This window comes from Thunnus albacares, chromosome 3 (assembly GCF_914725855.1).
Source record: "Thunnus albacares chromosome 3, fThuAlb1.1, whole genome shotgun sequence".
Taxonomy (NCBI): domain Eukaryota; kingdom Metazoa; phylum Chordata; class Actinopteri; order Scombriformes; family Scombridae; genus Thunnus; species Thunnus albacares.
The window spans coordinates 7,510,437-7,532,246 of record NC_058108.1 but is presented as its reverse complement, the minus strand read 5'-3'; the positions used below and the strand labels follow the sequence as shown (position 1 = coordinate 7,532,246).

Genomic DNA, 21,810 nt, shown 5'->3' with positions numbered 1-21,810 from the left:
GTTTAATATTGTTCTTGATCTTTTTGCCCATATTCATCTATTTAATAACTGAGTGCAAATTTACAACAGTTCCTGAAGGTATCGGGGTCTTGCATTGTAACAACCTGAGCTTACTGTGACGGTTGTTGCTAAATGTGTGTCACTGTTTCTTTTACGCAGCCATCGGTCCTAGCTTGTATAGTTTGCTGCCCCTCCAGGCTGGGCCATGAACAAGCAGCCAAGCAAGGAGAGTCTCAAGGACAAGGTGAAGGGGATCTTCGGGCTCGGACCCCCGCGTCCGCCGAGCAAACAAACCGACACCAAACCGTCCGAGTTTATTATCACTACTGACATCATCAAGGTGTGCAGAGGAGAGAATGTCTGAACACTTTTGCACATTCATACACACTCAAATTTGCCCTGCCTTTTTACTTTTGGCTTTCCGTTTTTGTTTTTCAGGAGCTCCACCCGGACTGTGGTTTGAGCAACCGCGTTCGTATGATGAACCACGTCTGTGATCTCGCAAAAACAAAAAAATTTGAGGAGGTGCGTCTGCTGGTGTGATATTAGTGATGCAGCAGTACATGCAGTCATCTGTGTGTGTTAAAGTGTATGTGTGTGTGTTTTTTTTCCAGCATGCAGTGGAGGCGGTATGGAAAGCCGTGGAGGACATGCTGACTCCAGAGCAGCCACCTGAGGCCAGACATGCTGTCCTGCAGCTGCTCAGGGCCATAATACAGGGACAGGTAGATACACACAACACATCCAGTCAAATCAATGCAATCAGCTGCTTTCATTTCTTAAAGGCATGTTCACTGTTTATGTGAAGGGCGAGCGGCTCGGCCCTCTGAGAGCCTACTTTTTCAAGGTGATCAGAGATTACCAACCAAGCAACGAGGACCTCTCCGATCGGCTGGAAGTCTTCAAGGCCTTAACCGAGAACGGGAAGGACATCACCTACCTGGAAGAGGATATAGGTAAAACTTGATTTAAGATGATCAGAAAATAACGCAGCACTTGAGATAATTACTCAGAGTCATTGATTTACCAGCAGAATCCTTTTAGGTTATAAATTGAAATTAAAATCTATATTCCAGTGATGTAATACAGATTTAAACAGTTAAACAGTCATTTCTCAGTTGGTTAGTTTCAACTTGTGACAGATGTTGCTCTTTGTAGATTGACTTTGTGTTGACAGCAGCTAATTGAACAGTTTGTTTCTTACCAGTGCATCTGCTGTTTGGTTACAGATCATTTAATTGTTTGGTAACATATGTTTCCCTGCTCTCTCTATTTTCTCCTCTCCCCCAGCGCGTTTCGTCCTCCTGTGGATGGACATAGGTCTCACCTCGGACTTTCTCCACGTTCTCGTAAATCTGGTGAAGTTCAACAGCTGCTACCTGGACCAGAACGTTTCCATCATGGTCCAGTAAGTCAGTCAGACAGACACGTTTGTTTTTCTCTTATTCATGAAATGCATTTTTTTTTTTTTTTGCTTGTTCTGATTTTGGGGACTTTTCTGCAGGAAAATCTGTCTCCTGTGCAATAGAACAACATCTTCAACAGATATTGAGGTGGGTATTTGTTTATACTTCATATTACATAAAGAACGATTTATTAATAAGATTTAGTTTCCTATGTGAAGCCTGAAGATACTGTGTTTTTAAAGTGATGAACATGATTTGTGTGACAGGTTACATCTGCATAAATATAATAATTAGGAAAACATCAATAATGAGTTGGCGCTGTGGTGTAAAATAATTATTTTTTAAATAAATGTAGTTGGTTTACATTCAGCACCGGTGTCAGCTAAAGTTGGACTCCAGTATTTGCTCAGTTTGTTGCTACAGTATATGTAGTGTGTGTGTGTGTGTGTGTGTGTGTGTGTGTGTGTGTGTATGTGTGTGTGATGGTCTCTCTGGTTGTGTTTGATGTTTCCAGGTGGCTCTACAAGTACTGGATGCAGTGGTGTGTTACAACTGCCTGCCCTCAGACTCTCTCACTGTCTTCATCATCACACTCTGTCGTACTGTCAATGTCAAAGAGTTTTGTGAATCCTGCTGGAAGGTAAGAGAGCGTACACACACACACACACACACACACACACATACACACACACACACACACACACACACACACACACACATATACACACACACCTTTTCCTTTTATGTGAAGGCTTTGATTTAAAGGGGCATAATTCATAACCGCCTCCTCTGATCTTCTCTCCTCTGTTGTGCCGCTCTCTGCTTTTCCAGTTGATGAGGAAGGTGTTAGGGACTCACCTCGGCCACAGTGCTATTTACACCATGTGCCGCATAATGGAGGAGAGGTATCACCCGTGAATTAAACAGTTTAAGCATATTTCTGGCCTTGCGGTACATCACTCAGCGTATATTATTGTGGAGAGGGCGTGTTTCTCCTGTTTATGTGTGTCTGCGCTCTCCACCAGGGTGTACATGGAGGATGCTCCGTTGTTGAGAGGAGCAGTATTCTTTGTTGGGATGGCGCTGTGGGGCGCACACAGACTCCCTGCCCTCAAAAACACACCCACACTTGTTCTGCCATCTTTCTACAAGGTAACACACGCATGCAGTCTTGTTCTGATATTAAAATTTAATACCTAATTAAGGTATAGTAGCAAAAATAATATCAGTATTAGATTTGATCTTATTATGGAAATGATATTACAACGGAACTAAGGCATACTTTGGGGGGGAAAAAGGTCCTGGTAACGCTTTATTTTTTTTAATTAGTTTTTTAGAGTAATTTGCAGGTATTATCAGGACATTTTACAGAAAGGGGGGTGTAATTTGGTACAAATGATAAGAAAAAGCAAATGGTAAGTGCCCACTCATTACATTTTGCTTCATATGTAGATGATAATTTGCAAAAATTCTTAAATTAACAATTCTTTAACAGAAAATACTTAGTTTTATGTGAGTAGTTTTGTGTCAAACTACATATTAAAATATTAGGTTGTTTCTTAGAAACTCTATAATGAGAGTATTTAAGGAGTTGTTATATTAAAAACTCTATAATAAGAGTATTTCCCATATACTACCATATTACTTAACCCTTTCAAAGAAATGTCTTAAGGATGAACAGTTATGCAGTAGCTACGTTTAGGAAATTGAAAAAAAAAATCCTGGAAATTTGTAGGAAAGTGAGGAATCAGTCGTCTCTTTCTGTCCGAACATGTCTCTGTCACTTTTCACTATGACACACGTGTATTTACATGAATGCCACGGTGTCGAGCACACAGCAAGTGTGCGGCACAGGCTGGATCCACCCTTACTCAAAATATTATTATATCAAGCATTATGCAGTATTACTATATCAGTTGTTGCACCTTCCTTAGATGTAAGGATCCACAAGAGGCTTGACTGACTAACAATGTGTGAATGATACATGAGAAATGTCTAAATAGAAACCAGCTTGAAAGAATAAAACTGTTCTTGAATCCTGTAAACACAGTTAATCAGTCATGATCACTGTCGTCGTTTGTTCTCTTCCACTCAGGCGATGTCGTGTGCCAATGAAGTGGTGTCCTATGAAATCGTCCTGTCCATCACCAGACTGATCAAGAAGTACGGCAAGGAGCTGCAGGTCGTCACCTGGGACATCCTGCTGGGCATCATAGAGCGACTGCTGCAGCAGATCCAGGTACCAACACATGCATCCAAACAAACAAACAGTACGTGTTCAGACTCAGAATAAAATAAAACAGTTCTTATTTGAACAAGTGGCTTGTCTCGTCTGTCTTCACAGACAATAGGCAGTGCGGAGCTGAAGGCCATCGTCTACGAGCTGTTGACAACAGTAGAGGAGCTGTATGAGCAGAACGGTTACCATGGTTCCACAGAGAAGTTCTTCAGTCTGGTGGAGAAATGTGCTGACAAGAGACCTGTTAGTTCTTTTTTGAGTTTCCATCTCTCTGTGATACTTTGCCTCGTCGTCTCCCATACCGCAGCTTCTAATCTCGCTCTTGTTTGTGGGTGCTTGTATGGGACAGGATGCGTCGGTGCTGACCCTCATCTCGTACAGGGCCCAGTCCATCCAGCCTGCCAAAGACGGCTGGATTCAGAGCCTTCACCGCCTCATGGAGAAATTCTTCAGGTAGGATGCACACGCAAGGACCCTGGTGATGATATCTCACCTCTCAGTGACAGGTTTCAGTGTTCTTTGTGTCAGTCTGTTTTTAATTATCACCTCAGTCCCTGTCTTGTCCCATCTGTGCTGGATTGTAATGTTTCCTGTTCCTCTCTGTTATCTTCCTGTCTCTCTGAAAGGAACGAGACTCGCAGTGTGATAAGGATCAAAGTGCTTCATATCCTGTCCTTCGTTCTCAGTACCAACCGACAGCTCTACGAGGTCTGTATGCTTATACACACAAGCCATGGCTCCACACAGGCCACTCTAGTCTCTGTCTCTAAAACATTGATTGATGCGCTGCGTTTGAAATTTGTTTTGACGTAGTTGTCTCGGATGTATAGATCATTAAATTTCATCTAAATAAAACTCTTTGTCTCGTCTTTTCCGTCCAACTGTTTCAGGATGAGCTGATTGAAATGGTGGTGATCCCCCAGCTCAGCGGGATAGCTGAAGACCGGGACCTGGCCGTCAGAAAACAGGCCACCCAGCTACTGGTGGACCTTGCTGAGGGCTGCAACACACATCACTTCACCAGCCTGCTGGACATCATTGAGCGGGTACGCACACACACACACACACACAGATCCCTGTCTCGCATCTACTCTCACTGTGTCCTTTAGTTTTTGTCTTTTATAGCTATAATGAGAGAATTTCTCTTACCAGGTGGCCAGCCGCTCTCTGGTGTGTTCAGGGCCCCTGGAGGTTTCTGAGAGGGACCCCACAGCAGAGTCTCCTATGGAGGATGTCAGGACTGCTATACTGGGACTACTGGAAATCCTTCAGGTACACATACAAGTAGATATTGAACCTGGATTCACAAAAACAACATTAAAATTAACATTAAGAGGTAATTTCAGAGAGAAATGACACGGTTTGTTAAAAAAAAAAGAAAAAATATGAATTTAATCTTTTTACTATTTTCCAAACTTGCTTTGTTTTCATACTTACAAACATCTCAAATTTTAATCAGTGATTAAAAACAAACAAACAGGATATAACTTTTGCTGATTTGATTATCTACATTCAGTTTAACTTCCCTCCATGATCCAAATATAGCCAAAAGGTTCACCCACCAACAAATTTCAGAACACAGGACTGGAGCCTGCTGTCACCCCCAAAATGATTGACAGGTCTTTTAAAACACAGATCAACAATAAACAGCAAGTAAATACAAACTACAAGTTAATAAATTTTTCCTGGCGCTGTTTACATAAGTAATGTGTTAAATCAAAGCAGGAATCTGATAACATGAGGTTTTGAGTTATGAAAAATAGCAATAAAAACCAATCTAATGATGTATTTGTGAATTTAGCAGAAATACAAGACCTGTTTGATGATAAATCCATCTTTTTTTTTCCTCCTGACAGAGCAAGCTCTACAGCCTACCAGCCAGCCATGCCAGTCGTGTTTATGAGTTGCTTATCAGCCACCTGCAGCTGCACTACAAGAACAAGTACTGCTCAGCTATCGCCTCCAGTATTAGACTGCAGGTAGGGGTGATTCGGTATTTCTATATCTCTTACTGCATCTATAATACACTTGCCTGTTAACTTCTTTTCCTTTGAACTTTCTCCCTCTCTTTCAGGTGTTTGACTTCTTCCTGATGATGCGAGCAGACTCTCTTCACCGTCTCGGGGTGCCCAACAAAGACGGGGCCATGAGGTTTAGCCCTTACTGCTACTGTGACACAGGGTGAGGCTGCACACGCACCATTTTTGACACAGCTCTCATCTGCAACTAGTTTCCTTATTAGAATCCAGTCAATTTAATCCAATAAGAAAACTGTTAATTGTGTCTTTTATTGTTTCAGGGACCCAGAGAAGCGAGTCAGTGAGAAGAAGCCAACAGGTTCAACATCTCCTCCTGCTGGCAGCCCCGCTCCCCCTGCCGCTCCTCCCCCCTCTACACGCTCAGCCTACCTGCCCTACTCACCTGCCTTCAGTGTTCTCCTGCAGTGCCTCAAGATGGTACACACACACACACACACACACACACACACACATAAATATGATTGTATCCAACTCACAGACGAGATAAGTGGCATGCACGGAATGACAGCATCTGCATCGAAATAGTGTCTGCTATTTCTTGAGGAGTAAATAACTGAGTATAGCTAATGCTCCAGTGCTCATGTGTAGCAAATAGCTTTTGCACAGCACACGTACTCCTGCAACAGCTGATTACAGTGATGTCCCTGCTGTCTTTAAAGATGTCTGTCATGCACCCACAGTGTTCAGTAAATGATGTGTTTTTCTCTCGCAGGAGACAGATTGGAAGGTGCTGAAGCTGGTTCTCGACAAGCTGCCGTGGACGCTGCAGTACAAAGTGCTGCTGCTCACCTCACCATGCAGCTTGGATCAGCTCTGTTCAACACTCTGCTGCATGGTAGTGCATATATATATATATAAATATACATACACATGGAAACTAATTAACTATGTATACAATACGTTCAAATTCACTCCTTTACATACCACCAAATGTCACTCAGTGTTGCCAATATCTTCGTCTGTGTGTAGGTGACGGATCGGCTGATCTCAGAGCGCTTGAAGAAGACCCCAGAGGGGTTTTCACGGACTGACGTTCAGCTGGCGGTGGTTCCTGTCCTCACAGCTATCACCTCCTACCACAACTACCTGGAGCAGTCGAGACAGGTACAAACCAGTCTGCAGAGAGAAACAATCGTACCATTTTGGGCATCACCAACAGGTTTCTAGGACGGTCTGTAGCTTGTGTTATAGGTTTACTGCTCACAAACATATTTTCCACTCACATGGAGCCAAAAGACCAAATTTGGGCAACAGCATCCTATTATGGCTGGTTTTCTGGCCCCAGAACATCTCTGGTCCTGTATGTCACTCTCTCCTCACATACATGGAGTCACATCCACACAAACAGCCTTTACAACTTTTAATCACATTATTTTATTGCCTCTCCCCTCTACAGAGAGAGCTGGTTCAGTGCCTCGAGACTGGTCTCATTTACCGCTGTGCCAAGCAGTGTGTGGTGGCTCTTACAATGTGCACAGTGGAGATGCCTGACATCATGATCAAGCTCCTTCCCGCTCTTATTGTCAAGCTCACCCACATCTCTGCAACTGTTGCCATGGCATCTCCGATGCTTGAATTCCTCTCAAGTGAGTCCCAAAAGCTCCTCTAAGAAGTTCTTTAGTTCTTCTCTTATTTATTTTTTTAAACCATTGTTGAATCTTCAAGGTCAGTCAGTTTTGTCAAAGTTTTCTGTCATAGTGGCAGCACAAACTAATAAAGTGTCTGGCTGTTGTGTTCTTTCTTCTGTTCTGTTTCACAGCTCTGGTGCGTCTGCCCCATTTGTATGCCAACTTTGTAGCTGAGCAGTATGTCAGTGTGTTTGCCATCTCACTACCCTACACTAACCCCTCCAAGTAAGTGCTCACACACACACACACAAACACATATATAGTCTCAGATGCACAGACACACTTGGACCTCTTAGTTTCTCTTATTCCCTTCAGGTTCAACCAGTACATCGTGTCCCTGGCCCACCACGTGATTGCCATGTGGTTCATACGCTGCAGACTCCCCTTCCGCAAGGATTTTGTTCAATACATCACAAAGGTGTGTGTCTGTTTGTCCTCTTACCTGTATCGATTTTTATGTCTCTGCGCCTGTGACAGTTGTAGCCAGAGGCATAATGCTTTTGGGTTGTCTTTCTATCTGTCCGTCCCATGATATCTCAGTAACACCTTGAGGGAAGTTCTTCAAATTTGGCACAAATGTCCACTTGGACTCAAGGATGAACTGATTAGAATTTGGTGGTCAAAGGTCAAGGTCACTGTGACCTAACAAAACATGTTTTTGGCCATAACTCAAGAATTTACACACTGATTATGACAAAGTTTCACACAAATGTCTAATAGGATAAGTGATGACATTTTATATTCAAAAGGTCAAAGGTCAACTTCACTGTGACACCATAATGTTCTACAAAAACACTTTGCAGCTGTTATTCAACACCATAACTGCAGACTTCAACTCTTTCAGTTAGTTGAAATTTTAATCAACAGTACTGTAAATCAAAAAAAAAAAATACAGCCTGCCTCCAATATTACAACAAACAAGAGGGGTAAACCAAAATACATCTGTAAATACAAATAAAACATAAATACAGAGAAAAAGAGAAAAGAAACAATAATACTTAGAGAAAGAACAAAAGCATAACTCCCACTTTGAAATCAATGTTCTTTCATCCTTTTACATTTATAAAAGAAAACGCTCCAGCTGCTCTATTACATTGTGAATTCTTTTGTATGTGGCAACCTTTCCTACTCTGTCACTGAAAAGGAGTTTCAGTGCCTGAGAATAATTTGCCGTCTGATCATCATCAGATAATACCTTTGACATTTTGGGAGATGTTCTTACTCGCTTTCTCTCTGAGAGTTAGATGAGAAGACAATTTAGCATAGCATTAAGATTGGACGCAGGGAGAAACTGAATGGCATGTTGTTGTTTTTACACTTTGATTATTGTACCGATTTAAACAAAAGAGGTATAATGTATTAATTAGTGAGCTGTAGGGGTGATGACAGGTGGGTTTACCATTGGACAGAGCTAGCTGTTTCCCCGTTTCCAGTTTTAATGCTAAGTTAAGCTAGCCATCTCCTTTCTGTAGCTTGATATTTAACTCACAGACATAAGAGTGGTATCCATCTTCTGCGGTAACTCCTGGCAAGAAGCAAATTGGTGTATTTCCCAAAACTATTCCTTTAAATTCTCTATAACCAAAGCAGTAACAATTAAAATGATTTAATTGCATGAGCTGTTTAAATCTTTTGAGATTTTCTGCAGACGCTGTATTAACTTCTAATTACATTTCAGTTCTTCATTTCTATGCTTTTACATTCATGCTTTTGTCTCTTTCTCCAGGGTTTGCGTTCCAACGCCTTGCTGCCATTTGATGACGGTCACGAGCAAAGTTCATTTCGTGCCCGAAGCACCAGCCTCAATGAAAGGCCCAAGAGGTAAAGCATACGCACACACACGCACACACACACACATACACACACACACATACAGCAGCAAGCGCTGACGTACCAATGCAACAGCACCACACACTGTCCATGCGGCAATTGTTGTGTAAGAGGGTTGGAGTTGCCAAGGTAACAGGGGACTCAGCATGACTGGTATTGTGGCGTGATGGCTGCAGTGACTTCTCTCAGGTTGCCATGGTGATCATTAGTTCATTTTATTTATTGTTTATGCTTTTTTACATTTTTTTATTCAAATCCCCTTCTCCTCATGTTAATGACAGGGGTGGACAAAATAACATGAACACCTGTATAATATAACGTTATCTGAGGTAACAGCCCTGCAGTTAATTCTAACTCTGTAGAGTTTATAATGTAAAGTTGGCCTCTTGTCAGAGACGTTGATTCAACTATTGATTACTGAGGCTGAACTATATTTTGTTTTTGGATTGCGTTGTCTTATCCAGGCGTTTGTTTTACTGTGTCCACCACCTGTAGCTTATACAAGCACATACACAGTGATGGCATGTTGAAAGACCTGCTTTCACATCTCGCCATCTGACTGTTGTTTATAACCATAATAAATGCAGCCTTCACATGTGCAAATACACGATGTCTTTTCACACAGAGGTGTAAGGAAGCTTTTCTCAGCAAGGCGCCATTCTCATCTGTACATGGTGTAAATGTTTGTCGGTTGTCGTGTCTTAATCTTCCCTAACGTCATACGATTAAAAAAACATTTGAAGTACCTCATTAAAACACCGTACAGGCGATCTCAGAGAGATGGAGAGGACTGAGCAGATGTTAAAACAGCTGAGAATCACTAAATAAACTGGGCTATGCCTCAACTTACCAGATGTTGGCTGTGATGCGCAGTTTTGCTGCCAACTGAAAAGGGGACGAAGAAGATATTTAGTCACTCTCCCATTGTTCCGTTGTTTTAGCGTAGGCAGAGATCTTTATGAAAATTGCCTGGAAACACCAGTGTGGATTCAAACTGTTTTAAAAATGAGATGGTTTGGTGTTGATGTAGTCTTAATCTCCAACTAGTCAAACCAATATTTCCACTGCATATTTTCAAAACCCAAAACGGCTATTAAAAAGTCACTAATATTGTTTGAGAGCAAGCAGAACTCTCTAGATGAATCGATTACACTTCCTCCCCATGTGTCTCATTATTTTCTCGGCTTTTTTGCTCTCAGATTAATTGTAGCTCTTTTATTAAATCTCCTCCTCCTCCTCCATTGTGCCCCCCCCCCCCCCTCGCCCCCACTCCAAAGTCCTGGCAAACTTGCTTGGGCCTCCACACTTCAAAAAAATCTCATAACATCCTTGCTGCCCCAGAAATAACACAGCGCCTCTGCTAACATCAGTTTCCACTGATGCTCCATTTCAGCCACTTTCAGTGTTCCATATCGTGTCATCAATCATCCAGTGATCTGTCTGTGTGCTGCTCATTGCCCGCTGTGGTGTTGGAGTGCCGCATGTCAGATCTCACATGGATCACTTCAAGTTGATATTTATGACCAAATGCTTTTTTTTTTTTTTTAGCCTTTGGTCTTCTTCTTTTCTACAATATTTCTTTGTTTGAGGATATGATGAAGTTATGAAAGGTTTAATTTCGGTGCTTCCAAAAGCCTCATTTACCATTTAAATCTATTGAACTACAAGTAAGTGCAACACTTAGAGTTTTGTCAAGCCCTTCATTGGCTCCTTCTGAATATTTAGTCCAGACTTGCTGTGCTCCAACCCTCAGGTTTAACCCAGCATTTCATTTTCAGTTGGATGTGATCTTTTTTTTTTTTTTTTTTTTTTCTTGTGTTGACGCTTCCATTTGATCAGGCCTGTGCTGAGTCCATCTCTACTATTTTACTTCTCCTGTACTAGTCCTTGGCTTCACTATGTACCTGCTGTGTGAAATAATGTTTATTTTGTTGCTCTCCTGAATACTTTGTGTGTGTATTTTCTTTTCTGAATAGCAGAAGCTGTTTTACCCTCTGCTGTAGCTTGTCTGTTTTTCTTTTAGTTGATGTTCCTCTTTTTTTTTTTTTTTTTCCTTTAAATCCTCTTTTCTTACTCCGCTCTCCTGTAATCTGATTCATAGTGTCCTCTGCTGTTAATTTTCACCTTGTTTTGTTTTTCTTTCAATTCTTCATTTGACCCCCTACCCCTGCCGCCTCCGGTTGGGTGCTGCATTGTGGTTGTGGTTTTGGGGGGTGGTCGTGTCATCCTGGATCCTTCCTACATTGCTCCTGGCCCCTCCCTTCTCCTGTGACCTCTGCCCTTTGACCTCTGTGCCCTGTTCTCTGTACCCTGCCCCCTCCCCCCCCCCGCCCCCTCTTCATGGCGTGTGCCGCTTGGTCACCTGCTCATGTTGCTCTGGTGCGACATTCCTGCTGTCCTCCTGTCCTGGTATACCTCAACACACCACATTCCCCAACCTACACTCCCAAACCAACGCCACCCTCACGACGACTCACCCCCTTACTACCCACCGCCACTGTAACCTCGACCCGGGCCCGTTCCCCTCGCCCTTCGTCATGGTGCTCATCGCAATCCAGTCTACGAGCGGCAAAAGTGGCGAAGGCGGCAGCGGCGGTAGCCAATAGCAGCAGCTCTCCAGTTAAAGAGCTGAGGGACCTGTCAGCCATGGACGCTTTCCGCTCCCGCAGCATCAGTGTCTCCGAACATGCGGTCCGCAGGTTAGAAATGAGCCTTCTGGGTAACCAAACAAAAAACAACAACAATCTAAACACTACCTTGGTTGCTTCCTCCATGGGATGGGTGATGGGGTGTAGGGTCATTGTCATGCCGGGCCGTTGGGCGGGCGTAGGGTGGTTTGATGCCAGGGACACCTGGAGCGGGTGGTGCATGCTGGAGGAAGGTTTGTGTGTTGATTTTTTTTTTTTTTTTTTTTTTGGTTTAGTTTTGGGCTGCGATCATACACGTGCTGTTTTTTAGATTTTGTTCTTATGATTTGCTTTTGCATGCAGTGTTTACAGACGACATCAGAAAACATCTCGATCCATGTTGATGTCTCTCTGTTTGATTTTGCTCTAACACAGATTTTGCTTTTATTTTCATTTCATTTCAATTTTTCTTTGACTTTATGTTCGGTTCTGTTTGTTTTTGTTTTGCTGGGTGTTATGCTGACTGGTTTTGATTGGCCTTAACAACAAATGAATGGCAGGAGTAACTGGTGAAAAGCATGCGTATCTAAAGGGAGGGGATCTTATCCTGATTGACAACAAGTGCAACACAACTCCCCCCCCCCCCCTCCCCCTTTTCCTGGTGGGAGGGCACCTCTACTTTCTCGACCAGTGATGGGGACAACAGCAACACAACCGCTTTGTTTGCCTGCTTGACATATTCTTGTTTTTATTTTTGCTTCACTCACAAACATACACTGTGCTGCTATGACCATGGCAATCTCTTAATGGGATTTTAGGACTAGCTGGGCTGATGTGAATTTTGACTCAGTTTGATTACAGACTAAAATAATTATCTCCACATAAACACACACACACACTGCCTTACTTATCTACATACCTCTATGCTTATTTCTGCTTGGCTGACCCGCTCAAGTGACTGACAGATGTATGATCTAACATTGCAGTTGTCAGATGTGCTCTCTCTTGAATATGTCATACTACTCATGCTCAACAGGTGGCAGTAAAAGTCTAGTACTTGTGATATAATGTAATGGTTGAATACAACTATATATTGAATTAATTGCACAGTGAAACTTCATGAGGCCAAACAACTGCAGTGTAGATCTGTTTAACTTGCTTCAACCGCTTAATGGCTGCAAATCTACTATTTCCTCAACAGTTGGTTTTGTATCTTTTGAATGTTAACGTCTGAGTGTCAAGTTAGATTGAAGCCTGCCTCCTGGTGGACACTCTCAGACAACATGACCATTGTTAAAGCTTACAGACTTTACAGTGACATATTTTCTTAAATTAATTTCTATGTGATTTTGAGAAATGAGCCCGAACGCCTATGTTTTAGTATTGGGCTTCTTGTTTGGCTGAACTCGTGTTGTGCTGATCATACATCATCACTGACAGTTGTAATAGCATGAAAAAAAAAAAGCAAAAAAAAAAAAGCAAAACGTCTTGCTTGAATTCTTACAAATGCAATAAAATTTCGCTTTTGTTCGGCTTGTGTAAAAGCAATGGAATATATAGTGTAGTAAGTAGTTAGTATAATGGGTTGTGATGTGATAAATGATATCAGGAAGTAGTGGACAGTGTTTGATGGCCATGTTGTTTGGAGTGCGTGTCCACTAGACATTGAAGTGAAAAATAATCACTGTCAGTAGAAGAATGGTGAGTATAAAAATGTGTTGAATAGTCTTTTAACATGCTGGGACTTGGTCTGAGCAAAAGATCTCTGCTTGTTCTAAATAATCTGCACAACTGTATCAAAGATATATCTTTAAACCTCTCATATTTTAGTCCTTTACTGACTGTATATGTAGATTTCCACAATTGAAACATTTAATTTGCGTTTGTGAGCAATCCTGAATTGGACCTATTAGTTTATAGATGTGATAAACCTTGACAATATCTTCAGTTGAGATGCATTCTTGTCAGACAGCTCTCCCACATCAGTAGTTTGTATTGAGCCATGATAGTGTCTTGTATAAATTGTTAAATCTACCAACAACAGATGTTCTCTTTGTATCAGAATCATTTGTTTTAATATTTGTTTCTTGATATCACTTTCCCTTGTTTTTCTTTGTATTACTCTCTCAGGACGAGACATGAAAACAGTCTGCCTGCCTTGAATACTTCCCACTGTGAAGAAATGAGATGTCTCAGTCAGGCTCAGTCATCCTGAGAGTGTTGTTGTAAATTGCTCATTTTAAGTGTGTTTATTTCAGCCCTGAGCAGCGAGCCAGCGTGGCCTTCAAGCGTGTTGTCCGAGGGTGGCAGAATTCACTCCAGTGTCTCTCCAGCCCTGACTGAGGCTAATGTTAACATCTGTAAATGTGCTTTTAACCTGATTCGCCTGTAGAGCATAGAGTAATGGTAGTTGTGGATACAGAGAGGTGCTGCTCACTCTACAGTGAATACTAATAAAGAGATTTGGCTTCAGCTGAGTCGCATTCAGCTTCTACCTGCTGGGTTTTCTGCAGTCCTGTGGCCCCCAGAGCATCAAATCATGTTACACCGTAGAGCCCTTCAGCCTCCTACACAGAGCTTATTTACATGTAGGCAGCAGGTGATTTGTTAATTTTTAACCGGAGGGATAGCCCAATTGGAGGATTAGGGTTAGCAGGACTGCAGGATTATCATATAAACATAGCTTAATTCTTGATATTATAATTGAGATTATAATTTTGATTTTATAAGACTGCTATAATGCTAAATACTTATTTTGTGTAGGTCTATGCTTTTACTGGAGGTGTGGGCATTAAACATTTTAACAGTTTTGACGGTATAAACTTAACCATTATTTGACGCTACTTTATAGAGTATAGAGGCCACAATATTGAATAGAATTTAGTATTTATAGTGTATAATTGAGAGAATATTATAGATCCAGCTGAAACTGACAGAAGGGTGAGACTGAGAGAAAAAGGCATCTACTACTTCAGCACCATGGACAGCGCCATGGTTTCATCAAGACACAGCACAGTTAGGCTACTGATATTTCAGAGCCACGGTCAAGGCCATAGATTCAAACTTGCACAAACCTCAGTCAGATAAAGGATCATATCAGTCAGTCAGACAGACTAGACTAACATTTTCAACTAAACAACCCCTCTGCCCCTGCACTCTCTCTGCTACTAGGGGATGGAGAGGGGGGATGGCAGGTTAACAAGGGGGATGCATTTTGGTCATTTTGCTTACAAGGGGGACGGCATCCCCCCTCATCCTCCCTCAAATCGCCTACTGCACGTAGGGAAATAAGCAGTGTGGTATCACAGCCTATGAGGCCACTCATACCATGTCCCAGTGTGTGTCTGTGTTTGTTGTGTGCTTGAGAAAATTGAATTATCAGTTTTTGAGCTTGTTTATATACACGTGTGGATGCATGTTTGTATATAAATGCATGTGATATAGGCAGAAATATGAACATTGGTGTGTTTATGTGATATATATTTTTTCTGCGTTTCTCTCTGTATCTATATATCAGAGCTTGCATGTCTCTGTGTGCACTCATCACATGTTAAAATACATCTGGAGCCTGCGTGCCTTCCTCTCGCTCCTCTTCCCCTCTTGCTGTTATTTAACCTTCTCTGTTTCCTCCTGTAGGATGCACACCTCAACCACTACCTGCAGCCTGGGCTCCGCTGATGAAAATGCAGTGACTCAGGCAGACGAGGGGCTTAAGACCGTCCACCTGGAGCTCACTGAGACCTGTCTAGACATGATGGCACGATATGTGTTTTCCAACTTCTCAGCGCTGCCCAAGAGGTTGACAAGCACTTGTTTTTTTTTAATCTCGTGTGTGTGCTTGTGTGGTATTTGGTATTTGATGATGGAAATGTTTTGTTAGAAGAACTGAGAAAGGGTGTAGCAGTCATGATTTCGACCTCTGATTGTCCTCTCAGGTCTCCCATCGCAGAGTTCCTGTTGGCAGGAGGTCGCAGTATGACCTGGCTGGTGGGCAACAAGCTAGTGACCATAACGACCAGCGGAGGGGTCAGAACGCAAGCGCTGCTGGGCCTGGACATGGCTGAACGGCTGGGAGGAGGAGGGGAAATGACGAGGTGATGCACGCTCACACAGAGAACATGAATCCAAAAAAAACCTCCGATTTTTACTTGTTTTTCATCGTGTACCTTTCCTGTCCCCACAGGTCAGATCCATCACTACACACACGAATAACCAAAGAGGCTCCAGCTAAATTGGAGTCACAGTCAAGTCAGCAGCACAACAGAGCCACACGCATACGGGTCCGCTCCATGTCAGGTAATAAATATTCAAACATTCTTTGCCTCAGGACTTACACATCCCATGATACACCAGCCTCTCTCCCTCATTATTGTAGACAAATGATATGGTTTTGGTATAAGAGGAAACTTTCTAATGTTGGTGGGATAAAACTTACATACCTTCCTAGTATAATAATTATGACCAAAAAGAACCACAGTTTGGCGGCAGTACTATTTTCCAAAATCCATTTTTGAAGCAGCCTTTGAGGAGAAGGTACAATGAATTGTGCAGTCTTGCTGTCTTGAACCGAGAAATAATCAAGCTGCTTTCATCCTCCGCAGATTTGCAGCCATTCTCTTATCTCGCTGCAGTCCTGTTTAAATAGGCGTGAAACATATTATGTAAATTTTCGATTAGTGGCATTATTTATCCTTATTCTAGTACATTCAAAGCAAAATAGGATGCAAAATTATGCTTCTTTGCTGTGATCCTCCTCACATTAATGTTTTCTGTACTCTACGCTCTGTGTTTGTGGATCTGCATGACATAAGCTACCATAACGAGGCGACGCTGCCTGTATGTTATGCAAGTGTGTATTTTAATGATGTCATTCTTTTTGACTTTGTCAGTCTACCTAAATCGCCTGTTTTTCTCCTGCATAGTACATTGCATGTTAGGAATGAAGTGTTTGATGTTATATTTTGTGATTTATTTATTAAATATTATCTAAATTTCATCAGATGAGTCATAAAAGAGCCGGCTGATTCAACCTACCATTGAATATAATGTGAGCGATGTCAGGAGAAGAATCTGGCACGTAATGATAACGATGACCTTCCTCTTTCCGTCTTACTTCATATTCCAGGTGGTCATGCTCTACGTGCCGGTCCTGCCCAGAGTCTCAGCCCACTAGTTTCCCCCTCTGAGGGTGAGTTAGCTGCTCCACTCTCTCCTTCCTCTGGTCCTACCCTGGATGGACTGGGTCCTCCCTCCTCCACCTCCGCCACCCCGTCTGCTCCCCCGCCTCTCAAAGACAACCCCAGCCTAGCTGAGTTTGTCCCCATGCTCACCCAGGGCTGGGCGGAGATCTTCATTCGAAGACCGTCTGGTACGCACACCACACGTAACACAACAAGCAGATGAATACCAAGTCCATACAGGTTTTTATTTTGTCATTCATCCAAGAAATAGCTGTGTGTTTGATGCCTCTCTGGTTTGGTTGACACAAAACCATACCAGTGAACTACAAATGAATTATTAGTAACAATACAACAGACCATTTTCTGAAGCATACCATATGCTGTTATATTGATTTAGTGCCTCTCAGGCAGGTTTCTAAGATGTTCCTATGAACTTTCACAGGAACTTTCATCTTGCACCTGGAGAATATTAATCGATCAGAGATGGAGATTTTTTTTTAGAAGAAATGTTTAGATTCAACAGCATCCTGATAGATTTGATCCTTTTTGTATTTGCTGTATTTTGAAATCAATAAAACAGCCAATTTCATAATAAATGTAGTGTTTTTCAGCAGAGGAATCACAAACGTTGGATGTCTGTCTTGCTTGAAGACACCAGCAAAGGAAGATTTGCCAATGTTGAACCACAAAAATATTATGACAACATTTTTTTTTTTTGGCAAAAGGCAACTTGATGCTCACTGTGGTGAATCTCCCACCTCAAGCATGTTTCATGTCTTTGCAATTTGGTTTTTTAAACCATAGTGAACTAATGAGAGGTTGCCTGGAGGAAACTCTAAAAACCTACAATATGCTTTGGTAAATGTTGTAAATCTTTTACTTGTAGCTAACGGACAAAGCCCTGGTATGGTCTTTTTACAGCCAATCAGCAATCTAAAGTGTGCATCTAATTCTTGTGCCTGTCTCTTTCTCTCTCTGTTTAACAGGCAACACCAGCTGGCTGATGTGTTTGGAGAACCCACCCAGTCCCTTCTCCTCCGAGCTCGGCAATATGCCGCTCCAGGAGCTCTCCAGTGTCCTCATGGCGATGGAGGGAGTGAAGGAGCCTCCTGCCCAGACAGCCAGCGCCCCCGCCAGCACTGCTGCCCCTGCACCAGCCCCAGCCTCCGAGCCCTTAACCCAAACACACAGCAGTGTCGGAGGGAAGACGCACCTGATCCAGCGCTCTAACACTGGTGAGTAACAGTCTGACAAGTCTGAGGAGAAAGTTAGAAAGATCAGAAAGGGTTCATTTAGAAGATCATAAAAAAAAAAGGCATTGTGTTTTTAGTAAAATGAATACACACCACGTCTAGAATAGCTACAGATACATAACAGAAAATCATAATGGAATAATATAATCAGATGTTACGCACGACTGCATCCCTTGTGTCCGCCTCACTGCCTGTACTTGGTCTCCTTTAATGGACTGAGATAAATGCTGATCTTCCCTGACAAATTGCCTGTGAACACTTTATTTGAACCTGAAGGTGATCAATAGGCCAGCTCGGATTTGTTCAGGTCATTGATCATTAAAGATCACTGCTTTGGCATGCTCTTGTTTTATGAGTCAGATGTCTTTTTTTTTTTTGCAGAAGCCAGTGATGTCTTGAGCTTTGTGTTCATTTTCTCTCTTGCTCTGGGACTCGACTGTCTCCAGTTATTCATCTCCACGTTTCTCTTTATTTACCACCAACTCATCTTTTTCCTTCAATCTTCTTGTCAACTTTTTTTTTTTTTTTTTCATTGCTTTTGAGATTTTTTTTTCCCCCTTGTTCTGATTGCTTTGTTTTCATGTTTTTTCATCCTCACCACCATGCTGGTTTGTGATTGGCTGCGGCGTATTATGTGGCGTCATATGCCACCGACCTGTCTGCTGGTGTCCCGCCCTGCAGTGGGCGGCTCTCTCTGGTCTCTGGGTCTGGGCTCTGCCCCCCCAGGCCCTCCAGCCCCTGGCAGGTTGCACAGGAGCATTTCCTGGGCAGGTACCGTCCATCACATGTGTGCCCCCACACCTCCCCCCCTCCTCCTCCAGAAAACTCCTGGTGTAGTGTATTTCTTCTCACTTGTACAATACAGCGGTCTGTCAGCACACACTGAAAGTGATGTTTGATCATCAGATGGCTTTCATTGTATCTCTTTTACTAGAAGTTTAAAATGTTGGCAGAGTAAGCCATACTCTTACTTGCTATTTAAAGATCAAAATACCTACCAATATATTTTTTCCCAACAAATTCTTTAAAAAAAAATAGTTTGACACTTTGGGAAATCTACTTACTTGCTTTTCTTAGCAGAGTTAGATGAGAGGATCAATGTCTCATTCATATTGTTGTGTTTGGTATGAAGCTACATCCGCAAGGTGGTTAGCTTAGCTTAGCACAAAGACTGGAGGGGGTGGACAACTAGCCTGACTCTATCCAAAGGTAACAAAATCTGCTCTAAAGCTCACCAATTTAAGACTTAATATCTCGTTTAAGAGTTTAATCTGTACAAAAACAGAAGGGTAAAAAGGACACAGAGGTTTTACAGGGAGTTATGCGCCCTGGACTATTTGTGAGGGGTATTGATCTTCTCAGTGATTAAGTGTATTTCACAAAACGTCAAACTAATCCTGAAAGATTTTTCTTTGCAGCTCTTTCCTGCACACATGTCTCAGATAACTCAGTTGTGCAAATGACTTGCTGTTGTTGCTCCATAATTGTGCAAGTGAAGGAATTCAGATTTCTGATTTACCCGTCAGTCTTCTATTAACACGGGAGGGAGGGAGGGTCCTCTACAAGTGACAGTAGAAAACGTGCCTGCACTCGGATCAATCAGTCCAATGACACCTAAAGAAGAGATTTGACTACTTCCATGATTTGTTTTTTCCTTCCTAATCATTTCATGACCTCTAACTCTTGTGTTTCTGAAATATACTCCCAGGTTGACCTTTTTTAACCCATGACCCTCTTATGTTGCCAACAGGAAAGCCCAGACCTCATCCGACTAATACGCTCTTCCTTGCCTTACTGGTAGACCAGTAGGGCGATGAAGAAACATTCAGAGCTGCAGTTTGGAGGGCCAACACTTGAATTTCAAAGTCTAGGTTTCTTTAAAGAGATCTCATTGCGTTGGCTTCTTCATCTTCCTCGAGCGTAGGCAGCGTGTCATTTGGGATACACAGGACTGGAGGGCCTGGTCTGGGCTGCTGTTGCAGTAGCTGCAGTGTAATTTGGGCCGAGATAACCAACAAGCCAACCGAACAGATGCATGCATCTTGATGGAAATCAAATAGATGAAGCAGTGATTGATAGATGCTGCCCGCTGCATTGATCTGCCTGCGTTTCTTATCAGTGTTTATAGGTTGGGTTTGCTGCAGGTCATGATCTTAATGTCTGTGTGTGTGTGTGTTTGTGTGTGTGTTTGTTTGCCTGTTTGATCAATGTGGATGCATCTGATTCTCTTTCATGTTGCTGTGATTTCTTTAGTTTAGTATGTACTCGACTAGAATTTAGATTTTAGAGAGAATGTGTGTGAGGTGTTGATGTCAAAATTACTACTGACAGCTGCAATTAAATCTGTGATGCTTGATGCGGGACTTTTACACCTGGGTATGTGTTTGTGATTGTGTAACTAACGGTGGACAACAGTTTGTGTGTGTGTGTGTGTGTGTGTGTGTGTGTGTGTGTGTGTGTGTGTGTGTGTGAGGAAGGGGTGTTTTTGTGTATCCACCTATAGTATAACCCATATGGTTGTTGCTGTGTCCTGCTGTAGACTCTGTTGTGGTGTTGGAGGAGGGGTCAGGGGTCACCACAGCACAAACCCCATCTGATTGGTTAGAGAGCGAGGAGTTTGAACCCATGCCATCCGATCCCATCTTCATGTCAGCTGATAAGTTCACAAAGACTCCGGCTCCTGGGACGCTCAGCAGGGTAAGTAAAAAAATAAAGCGGCATGCTCCTTTTTTTTTTTTAAAAAGTCTTTCCTCTGTTGTTTTTTTAAAATCGGCTCCTCTTATCTCCGTCCTCCAGTCCTCCTCCACCTCCAGTCAAGATGATGAAAAGTCTACTCTGGAGGAAGTGAGTGAAGGAGCCATTCCCATCGATCAGCCCACTCTGGGAACCTCCACCCCAGGCAGCCAGGGCCCCGAGCTTCCTTTCCAGACCCACACTCAGCCCCAAGGTCATGGACTCAACAAGTCTAGCTCCTCTCCGGAGCTCCAAACTTTACCTGAAGCCTTCTCCAAAGCTGCTATGGAGTCAGAGACTGTGCCAGGAGACGCGTTGCGGCCCAGAGCACCTTCAGAGGGCAAGCAGCAGCCACAGCTTCAGCCGCAACCGCAGCCGCAGCCACAAACGCAGCCGCAGCCGCCTCATTTTGAGAAAGAGAAGGTGGAGGGAAGTGTAGCAGGGGACGTTAATGGACTTGGAGGTCAAAGTCAAACGGGTGAAGGCTCGGGTGTACAATCGACTCAAAGCGGAGGAGCAAGAATGAGGTTGGAGTTTCCAGCAGCGGCGGCGCAGCCTGGACCCATCTCCCCCAGCGGAGGCCACCGACCCCGGGGTCACACCATCTCAGTATCAGCCCCGTCCTCCAGGAGAGAGAGGAGGACAGAGAGAGACTCGTATCACAGTCGACCCGGACCCAGCAACACAGAGAAGCTCTCTGGACTGAGCCCCAGGTACTGCAGGATTTACTACTGCAGCCTCTGGTGCTTGTTTGTGCCAAGAACACAAGTGACGCAATTTATAAACCCAAGACAGTAAACTAATCTCTTCTCCGTTGGCAGGATCCAAAATGGCCGCCTGCCAGCAAAGAAAATCTGGCAGGCGGCCGTTTTGCT

At 42.9% G+C, this 21,810-nt stretch overlaps 1 protein-coding gene across 5 annotated transcripts in view; it reads left to right on the top strand.

Moving 5' to 3' along the window:
* The window catches only part of tsc2 (TSC complex subunit 2), a 30,654-nt gene that overhangs the window by 6,167 nt on the left and 2,677 nt on the right, over nt 1–21,810 (top strand). For 3 of the 5 annotated variants that reach the window (XM_044346069.1, XM_044346070.1, XM_044346068.1), the window contains exons 2-34: nt 160–340; nt 439–525; nt 615–725; nt 809–956; nt 1,291–1,408; nt 1,505–1,553; nt 1,921–2,046; nt 2,238–2,311; nt 2,432–2,558; nt 3,502–3,645; nt 3,751–3,888; nt 3,995–4,098; nt 4,272–4,353; nt 4,536–4,691; nt 4,798–4,917; nt 5,502–5,624; nt 5,720–5,826; nt 5,945–6,101; nt 6,397–6,519; nt 6,654–6,788; nt 7,081–7,270; nt 7,444–7,537; nt 7,628–7,730; nt 9,039–9,133; nt 11,701–11,841; nt 15,406–15,567; nt 15,705–15,863; nt 15,953–16,065; nt 16,895–17,137; nt 17,936–18,184; nt 18,884–18,973; nt 20,742–20,899; nt 20,999–21,648. In XM_044346069.1, coding sequence (XP_044202004.1) covers nt 206–340; nt 439–525; nt 615–725; nt 809–956; nt 1,291–1,408; nt 1,505–1,553; nt 1,921–2,046; nt 2,238–2,311; nt 2,432–2,558; nt 3,502–3,645; nt 3,751–3,888; nt 3,995–4,098; nt 4,272–4,353; nt 4,536–4,691; nt 4,798–4,917; nt 5,502–5,624; nt 5,720–5,826; nt 5,945–6,101; nt 6,397–6,519; nt 6,654–6,788; nt 7,081–7,270; nt 7,444–7,537; nt 7,628–7,730; nt 9,039–9,133; nt 11,701–11,841; nt 15,406–15,567; nt 15,705–15,863; nt 15,953–16,065; nt 16,895–17,137; nt 17,936–18,184; nt 18,884–18,973; nt 20,742–20,899; nt 20,999–21,648 — 4,811 coding nt within the window. In that variant the 5' untranslated portion in view covers nt 160–205. The remainder of the gene's footprint in view (nt 1–159; nt 341–438; nt 526–614; nt 726–808; nt 957–1,290; nt 1,409–1,504; nt 1,554–1,920; nt 2,047–2,237; nt 2,312–2,431; nt 2,559–3,501; nt 3,646–3,750; nt 3,889–3,994; nt 4,099–4,271; nt 4,354–4,535; nt 4,692–4,797; nt 4,918–5,501; nt 5,625–5,719; nt 5,827–5,944; nt 6,102–6,396; nt 6,520–6,653; nt 6,789–7,080; nt 7,271–7,443; nt 7,538–7,627; nt 7,731–9,038; nt 9,134–11,700; nt 11,842–15,405; nt 15,568–15,704; nt 15,864–15,952; nt 16,066–16,894; nt 17,138–17,935; nt 18,185–18,883; nt 18,974–20,741; nt 20,900–20,998; nt 21,649–21,810) is intronic. The other 2 variants (XM_044346072.1, XM_044346071.1) reach the window with 2 other exon arrangements.